General features: G+C 35.3%; 1 protein-coding gene across 1 annotated transcript; it reads right to left on the bottom strand.

Moving 5' to 3' along the window:
- Window positions 1-950: 950 nt before the first annotated feature.
- LOC113227389 (charged multivesicular body protein 4b) lies at window positions 951-9,801 on the bottom strand. The gene is made up of 4 exons (XM_026460282.1): window positions 9,606-9,801; window positions 5,855-6,032; window positions 1,371-1,521; window positions 951-1,145 (listed from the first exon to the last, which is right to left on the bottom strand). Exons 1-4 carry the CDS (start codon window positions 9,784-9,786, stop codon window positions 951-953), a joined length of 705 nt encoding a protein of 234 aa, XP_026316067.1. The 5' UTR covers window positions 9,787-9,801.
- Window positions 9,802-9,861: the final 60 nt, after the last annotated feature.

Raw genomic sequence — 9,861 nt, 5'->3', positions numbered from 1 at the left:
GTGTCTGGAAACCGAATCATCTACATCAAAGAAAAACATGTCACGTACTTGATTGCATACGAATTATGTATGAGGCATTTGTTACTTAATTTAACTTCTATGTTAAATCTGTGACACAACGAGTAATTTAAATAAATACTCGCATTTTTAAGCTCGTATTAATAAACCATTTATAGGAGCTTAAAACCGAAGTTAGGTTTGATATTAAGTAAGATACTTCCGAAACTTCGACCGAGCTTGATTGATTCGGATTTAATAATCACAATAAGAGACAAAGTGCTGCGTGACGTTTAGAAATAAGCGGAAATTTTGACAATCCTCCAATGGTGCACAATCAACGAGTAAGTATGTGTATTAAAGAGATATTTATTACGACCTTAGTATCGATCTCGCCATTGAGACGGGTCTATTAATACGGAACTTAGAAATGACAAAACAAAAACTAACAATAATAGAAAGGGTCGTAGGATTACTAACCTAGTACCCCGGGGAACACTTAAGACCAAAGGAACAATAATAGAAAGAGGGTCGTAGAACAGTACCCTGGGGAACACTTAACTTTACAAAGGAATCATATAATTTTCTTCAGTTACACAAATGTATGTATTTATATAGTATTGTTAGACGTAGTAGCTTTGATATTGTATAAATGACACCTAAAATGTTGTTGTTTTTATTTCGTTTCCTGTTTGTTCACTTATTAGCGTGTTCTAGTACCCAAGAGTTAGGCGTCAATGCCAAAGATAATTGTCATCACATAAATATGATCATGGCATCAAATATAATTAACCAGACTGTTGCTTACCATTATCATCTCTTGCATATTTTTAGAGCGTGAATTTCCATTTTTTTCTTGTGGTTAAAAGTTGTCTAAGTTAATGAGCCAATGCACAAAAAATAACTGAAAGATTTGTGTTGCAAATGATAATCTATTGTCTTTTGTTTCAATTTTAATTCAAAATCTTTAGGATCCATCCAGGTAACCGAAGTGAATGCCATGAATAATTAGCACATAAGGGAAGAAACTTACCCGACTGCTTGGACTTGCTGGGCTTTGGCTTGTCATGCACCAGCTCGGCTGACGGCACGTCGGGCAACTTGTCCGTCGGCACGTTGATTCCCAGCATCTCCGTGTCCAGGTCCTCCTGTTCAGATTGTCAGGGTCGATTAGTGTTTCATTCTTTACGATTTAACACAATATGTAACCGTCTTTGAAAAGTACTAATAAAAATCCAGACACTTGATTTGTTTAATTTCAGATTAAAAGTAAAATCCTGTACTCCCATTAATTAAAGTATGGAAACATTTAAATCTGTTATATATACTCTTATTTTAACCCTTTGCTGGTTAGACTTTAGATTAATATAAACCTGTTCAAGTTCCTCCAGCTCCTTCTCAAGTTCGTCCTCATCGACATCATTGGAGAAGGCAACATTGTTGGAGATGGCGTCGGTGATCTCGCGCGAGATGTCGTGTTGCTCCGCGATATCGTCCATAATATCGTGAACTTTGTCGATGTCACTGCAAGAAAGAGATCATTAGATTACTGGGGGAATTATATACACATCACGATGATTGGTAATTTGTAAATAAGTAAACAGAAAGCCTGATGTCTGTATGACGATCAACAGATATAATAGCTATAGTAATTTGACGTAGGTCCAGTTATTAGCCACTGGAAATATAATAGAATCCAATGATATCAAACACTAGAAAGCTTTGATTGTGACGATGCGACCTCATTCATCGTCGTCCCTCCTTTTTATCACACTTTCTGGTTCCTGGCCACTTAGGTTTGAAATTTTGAATCTTTCTCTAATTCTTTTTCTTCGTCATTTTGCTTCGTTCCGTCGCCACTCCTTACAAAATTCTCGAAGAGAGAAGACGTGGTATTCTCTAGTAAATTTACATTTTATAAAATGTCAAAATTTTCCTATGTATTATTTATGACGATGAAACGTATTTGCGCACATGCATCGCATATATTTTTGTGGAAAAGTTCAAATGTCGAAGCTACCGTAAACAGTTCCTAATGCGACAAGAAATTTAAGGATAAACCAAGGTCATCGTCAAGGCTCTTAAGGTTACACTACAAACTACAGAACATACTCTTGTGGTGCTAGAGCTGCGTGACATGATTAACGCCTACAGCACCAAATACTGTAGAGATCTGGCGTTAGGCTGTAGTATCAAGTAAGGTTTATCTGTACAAGTCCAATATCAAGCTTTTATCTTCTTTTTTATAAAAAAATATGTGCGCATGTAATCTCCATCTCACCTGATACAAAGTAACGATAGAGTATGCATACTTAAATAAAGCCTTGAAAAGGCACAAGTTATAGCATTCAGGATATAACTCTGCAGACAAGGAATTCCACTCCATAGCCGTTCGGCACATAAAGAAGTCAGAACAGAAACTATAGATACTCCCCAGAGCGGATGAGACACCTTCGCATCATCTAAATCACTGTTGGCCTATAATGAACATATGAAACTCACTCCTAGGCAGACTAAGTAAAAACAAAGATAAGAAAATTCTAGTTTTTAAATTCTGTTTGTCTAGTCTAGGGCAAATTGCTTAGAGATGTGGGGCTGCGCAGGCCATAACTAACCTACCCTGACTAATAAAAAGGCCTAGTTCCCACTATGCCCGACCGGCAAATTTGACGAGAAACCGGCACTCGGACTAGGTGTTCACATTAAGCCGGATCTCGCATGAAAACCGGAGACTACAGTCCTCACCTCAGTCGAATTCAGACCACTGCGCACGATAGACGACGAAATTGTGGTGTTGTGGTGGTATCTTAGAAGGATTAATAGAGTAAAAAGAAAACATTGGGTACATCCTATTTTACGGGAAAGATTTTTAATGGACCAACTGAGAAGTGACGCGTCAAAATTCTTCAATTATTTTCTAATAGCATCCCTTTTTCATGATTTATTGGGACGACTTTCGTCGTCATTCACATTATTCCGGTCCGGGCGTTCTGCCGGCGGTCCGCAGTGACAAACGATACGGCGTAATGTAAATAACTTAATATAAATTGTACAGCCACTAGCCTTTCCGGCAACTTTATCGACTCGGCAATTCTCCTGATTAGTGGAAACTAGGCCTAACAATAATAAATAACAAAAAATGTCGTCGATAACAGGAACACATCACTATATTTAGTAATGTTTATTCAAATGATTGCTTCTTGAAAGATACTTGTGTCTTTCGTTGATCATACTTGTAGTGGCTAATTTCTTTTTAATAGTTTTTATCACGATGAGTAGCAACACTCGGGCGACATTATATGAATCAGTGTGTTTTGTTATATCTATGCGAGACGGGTAGATCATTATCTACCCATTTACACGTCCCACTACTGGGTACGGGTGTCCTCTCAGGCGAGGGTCTTCAGCCATAGTCCACCACGCTGTCCCAATGCGGGTTGGGGACTTCATACGTTTTCCGAGGTTTGTGAACCTTCTTCGACGTGCAGGTTTCTTCGCGAAGTTTTACTTCGCCGAAAAACTCATGGTAAATTTGAAACTAAATTTCGCACGTAAATTCCGAAAAACTTAGAATTTCGAGCCCGTATTCGAACGCACGGCTTCTACTTGAGAAGTTGTAGATCAAACCATTATCCTGTCAAAACTTTTTAAAGCTGGAATTGCCTCGTAGTAGCAAATAGATCCTTACAAAGGTGTACAGTTTTAAATCAGTTAACCACCAAAACTCTACTTGTCATATATCCTTCAATTTGTAATTAACCTTGTAGACACATAAATTGTCAAATTCCATCGAATATAGCATTCTTTTTAGTAAAAATCATGTATTCTCTCCTATTCACAAAAAATGTCAAACTGTATATTCAATTAAAAATATAGCAGGGGAATGGTGACCAAATTAGGTTGACCCTGTGTCTTGGGATGCCAGGCCTCTGAACCAGACCAATACTCACATATATGTATATATAAGATATAGCATTACTGTAAATTTGTTCCAAAACTAATGTAGCAGAGTAACTGCCCTTCTCATTAGGCGATAAAATTTAAAGGTGTTACTATACCTTGGTCAATTAGCCGCCCAGTTCATATTACGACAAAAATACTGCATAAGCAAGAAACTGAACTTAGTCATTGCTAAGTAAATTAATAAAACACTATCTTATTTGAAGTATGAGGTAAAATTTATGTTTACCACTTTAGAAGTGATTACGAACTATGAATTACAAAGGTAGTAGTAATGTTAATTGTGTCTACTAATAAGTTACCTTTCTTTTTTTTACGAAAGGGAAATACTTTAAACATACCCTCGAGCCCGGGGTGACTCAGGGATTATGTAGGATCAACCCCCAAGTGGGAGGAGTACCCACTAAAACCAGTCAGGTGTTGTGAGCGGCGTGGGATACCGATGATTCACCGCCACGACGCCCACAACTTCTAGAGTTTCTTGCTCATTCTTCTCAGGGGAATCTATCTCACAAATGAGTAGTAATTTGTTCATCAAATAAAATACCACTTTTTCATAAAAAGTGTGTAAAAGTGGTATTTTGAATTTAAATTTTTATTAAATAATATAATTAACTTGACAATGTGTACACTTCATTTTATGAGACAATATTAAACATAAAGTATTTTTACTAGAAACGAAACGGATAGTGATTAGGCCGGATACCGGATATTCGGCGAGCACCTATACCGGATAGCCGGATACCCGGCCGCCAGATATCTGACCCACTGCCGAAAACATTTGTTAGTCAATCATTGCACAATCACATTGACGCTTTGATTTGTTGTGGTCACTTGGTTTTTATTAAAACGATTAATTTATTCGATAATATAAACAAATACATAAGAGAAAAATGTTAATAGTGAAAAATATCGCAAATCAGGCTATATTCTAATATCAGTCCTGTTTGTTTGTTGTGCGGAATGCAAATTTCTCGTGGTGAAGAAGAAACAAAAGCAATTACATAATTCTTTGGCTATATTAAAAGTTCTAGTTGTTATAAGTATAAGCCTAGCACTTGTTACGCCCGTTATTATTTTGTTTCAATTTAATTTCATTAATTTGTTTGTGATCTAATTGTAAGCATTGATACCAAATTTGTCAAAAAAAATTATAATCTACTTACACGTTTCATTATTGTAGGAACAAATTGTATTTGAAGACAGTTCAAATCAATCGTGATCGCGACCCTTTCATTTGGTCGTCTGGCAATAACAAGTAGTACTTAAAAATTAACAAACAAAGTTTGCAAAAGTTTATAATGAGAAACTGTCCTCTGTAGCTGGTCTCGTTTATGAAAATAAATAGAACCAACTTTACCACTAAATGCAGAATAATTGACCTTCATCCACCATAATTTGCCTTTAATGAAATTTGAGTACTAAATTTACAGATAACGTTATCTAACTTCATATTTCTTTGAGTTACAAGTAATAAACAGAGTGTCAACAATCCTTTACCGATAAATCAATTTATTTAGCGTACTGCTTTTTTTCTTGCAACTGATTATGAATTTTTCTGTTTTAAACATGCGGTATCCGGCCGGATATTGTTCTACTATCTGGTATCCGGACGGATAGTAAAAATAGGCCGGATACCGGATATCTGTTTCATCTCTAATATTTGCTACAAACCCTCTATAGGGGTTATTTGGTATCGTACACAGAGCATGATTTGATAGCAAAAACTATAAATATGATAAAATTTTGGATTTCGTCACAAAATTGCTGATGCAATTACTAGTTGATTTTGTTAATTACTATTTACTTCAAATACTTAAGGCTACAATTCTTACAAACCATAAAGGGTGGTTAAGGTGGTGGCTTAATGTTAAAAATAACCAAAAAATAAACATACATGTCCTTGTGTGCCAATCTCATGGCATCAGCAGCATCCTTCATAGTGTTGAGGACTTGGGCGTTGGTGGTAGCACCCTCCAGCGCCTCCCGTTGGGCCTCGATTTGTGTCAAAGTGCCGTCAATCTGTGTTAGCTGCTTTTCATATCGCTTCTTACGTTTGAGGGCTGCAATTGCAGCTGAAAGAAAAATGCATGAAAAATTTGTGGGTGTGGTATTATTTGTATTTGTAATATAATATGTAGGTCAGTTTGATTAGTTTATGTTTTATGATTATTAGTACAAAGATTGAACACTAAGAAAAAATCCTTCGATCCGGTCGGATTTGACCCAGTGCTTCAGCATACTATGGAACGACCCAGCAGACCTTAAGAATTTTTAAGAATTTCATTTCTTAACAATGTGTTTGTTGTATCTTATATACCTATTATTATATCTTTCTTTTTGGTTTTTCAACTTTTTTGCCATAGCCTCATCTGTGAGATCTCTATGAAAGTTAGTTTATTATATTGTCCCTGGAAAGGCGAAATTACTAACCTCCAAAAGGCCAAAATGGCGCTTTAGTACTTTCGCCTTTCCAGTGACGTTATATTATGTACTAAGTTAGTTTATTATGTATATATACATGTGTTGTACATATTATATATATATATATATATATATATATTATGTATATATATATGTTGCCTGCTGTCTCCAAAAACGCACTTGCAGTGTTCCATCACCAAAAGTGTCTTCCTTAACTAGATGCTGGCAAAATCATTGTTTGCATTGATGGAGCTATCAAGTCAAAGTTTTGTGTCGATATGGCTCCACATTTTGCGCAACGATTCCGCCAACATCAGGGTTGGAAGACTCAGCGCAATGTTGAGACAAATTGATGGTTTTTACTGTTATTACGAGTGCTATGATGAGACAAATTGACAGTTATTGAAAGTTTTAAGTAGTTTTGAATGATTTGTTTAGTATTTAGTTGGATTAAAATATGTGGTGAGTATAAAGTAATTAATTAAATATATAATAAATTAAATAAATAATTTAATATATAATATAAAAATTTAAGATTTTTTTTTATTATTTTCTCAGGCATCTAACAGCACTGGCAGTCGTACTGTGCCTTGTGAAGAAAACAAAACCAATCAAGAAATATCAACCATTTACGTTAAAAATGCCGTTCATATTTTAAACAGATTTTTCGTTCAAACCCTCCCTTGCATTTAATTACTTTTTTCACTAGTCTTGGCATACAAGCAATCAATTTGTCGATTGTTTCTTGTGAAATATTGTTCGAGCTTTCTTGTAAAGCCTTCCACATGTCTTCTTGCGAGGAGGGACAACAACTGCGCACATTTCTATCAAGCTCTTCCCACAAAAGCTCAAACGGGTTAAGATCCAGGCTCTGAGGGGGCCACACCATATTTTTTAACACCCCTTCTGTTTCTTTATGTTCTAAGTAATCCCTGCATAATTTTGAACTATGTTTTGGATCATTATCTTGTTGAAAATAAAATCCATTTCCAATTAATCTTAAACCAGATGGAACGGCATTTTGCTGCAGTATTCGTTTATACTGCTCCTTTTTTATTATGTCTTCAACTCATACCAAATCTCCGGTTCCATGGCTCGAGAAGCATTCCCGGACCATAATGGAACCACCACCATGCTTGACTGTTGGCACCACACATTCTGGCATCATCTTTTCCTCAGCACTATGTCGATCAAAAATTCGTTGTTTTGATCCAAATATTTCAAATTTGGATTCCTCTGTCCAAAGATCTTTTTTAAAGTCTTCTTCGGTCCAGTCTCGATGGGTAAGAACCCACTGCATCCTTTTCCTTTTGTTAGCCTAAGTAGCGGTTTTCGAACGGCGACGCGACCAAATAACTTAGCATCTCTCAATCGTCTTTTTACTGTGATCAATGACACAGGTTCAGATCGGGATTTGTTCACTTCTGCGCGGATTTCTGGTGCTGTTATACGTCTATTCCGCTTGCTGGTAACGATGATGAACTTATCCTCGATAGAAGTCGTAGCTTTCGGCCTTCCTGATCGCCGACGCTCTTGATTACTGCCAGTCTCCTCGTATCGCGCTAGTGTGTTATGAACACAAGTCTTCGACAACTTCAGTTGAGTGGAAATTTCAAGCTCTGATTTGCCTTCATTGTGTAAAACAACTATAACAGAACGACTTTCACTGCTAATTTCACTTACTTTTCCATTTTAAGATGTCTTCACTGTAACAACGATGAGCTTCGACTAACCAAGATAAAGAAAGATTAATTCCATGAATACTCAGGTAATAAATATGAAAGTTTTAGGAAGCAAAATAGTCATAAATTTCGGATAGCGCGAAACAAAACCAAAATAATTAGTTAAAAAATATTACAATGACTCTACCATCTGGCCCTAGCGCGGCACTCATTCATGTTTTGAAACAATAGACCTTTATAGGATGATAACTTAAAAATTTACAAAAAGAATGACTCTTACAATTTTTCTAATAACAATAGAATACGCAGGTGTTTAAATTAATTATTTATCTCAAGTAGTTTTGAAATATTTTGTTGGTGGCAAAGATTTTTACTAGAGGTCTCAAACTTTTAACCGGCAGTGGACCAGCCACAAACATATGAGAACACAATACACGCACAATCAGGTTTGGTTTTATCACATCCCACCTACTCTAAACATACACCCATTTTTATAGCATTATTTTTTACTTTTTGATTTGCATTTAAGACTTGATTTATGCCTAGTTAAGTCTATTGTATTTTTTTTATTTTTTTTTTTATTTTACCTGCTTGGACGAAGCGACATCTTCATTCTTGTTATGTATTCAGCTTCTCTGAAAAACCACCGTAACAAGGTGTTTTCACATTCTTGTTACAAAAAGCTGAGTGGAGACCATTTTTGTAACTTTAAATGTAATTCTTTTTTTATTTTGTATTTATCATAAGATTATTTTATTTTTGTTATCATTCTGTTATAAATGTTATGTCATAAGTTTACCAAATAAACTACTTTTCTTACTTTCTTTCTTTTAATTGCTGGTTACAGTTTAGTTATTAAATTTTTTAGAAAGTTATGCAAAGTAAATATTAGTGGGCAGTGAGCATTGGCCAGGATGGAACTATAACACTTTAAAAAAGTAGAACTTTTTATCAACAACAATTTCGACTCATCCATAGAACAAAGATCTATGTGCAAAACTTCTTGGTCTCAGGACATAGTACATTTAGTTAGTTCTTTTTCACTGTGGAAGTCATATCGACCATTGTTGATTTTATATTTCCAAAACGAATTAAGATATGTAAATTGTCAAAAGACCTTTACATAGGCCTTAGTTTGAATAACGAAATTATTCTCGCAACAAACTTATTCTCTTTTCGGTATATAATCACATCGGACTCTGTTCATGTTAATGACAACAAAAAGGATAACAAAATATAATAATATATAATATAATATCTTCTATTAAGTAAAGTCACATTATTTTCTCTTTGGACGTAGATGACTCATACTGAAATCTGATAGTTGCTATGATGGTAATCATAACTTGATGCACTTTTATGTCTCTACCATCTAAAAAGTTTATTCTGTCTATTTTAAACCATGATATAACATTACATTCCTACTGGACAATACCTCTTGATATAGTCGACTACCTGCAAGGTCATATCTATACTAAACAAAAATTTTGATTGTAGGTAGGGACAGAAGCAAATTTTTTAACAAAAATAATAGAAAATTACCTCGCTTATTCTTTGTGCCATGTTTCCTAGCAGATTGTTTTTCTAATTCGATTTTCTTTTCTAAAAAATCTTGTTTCTTCAGCAATAGCTCCTCAGTTTCGCGTAACTTTTGTATCGCTTCATGCGTAGTGGGGCCCTTTTCTTCCTTTTTCCCACCAAATAATTTGCCGAGGAAACTCATTTTGCACCTCTATAGTCTAATAAATGCTACAATAAACACGACAATTCACAAAAATAAACATAAATTACGCGTAAT

The sequence above is a fragment of the Hyposmocoma kahamanoa genome, unplaced genomic scaffold, assembly GCF_003589595.1.
Source record: "Hyposmocoma kahamanoa isolate Upper Pololo Valley unplaced genomic scaffold, ASM358959v1 210, whole genome shotgun sequence".
Lineage (NCBI taxonomy): Eukaryota > Metazoa > Arthropoda > Insecta > Lepidoptera > Cosmopterigidae > Hyposmocoma > Hyposmocoma kahamanoa.
The sequence above is the reverse complement of the archived record's forward strand: the minus strand, read 5'-3'. Positions and strand labels throughout refer to the sequence as shown.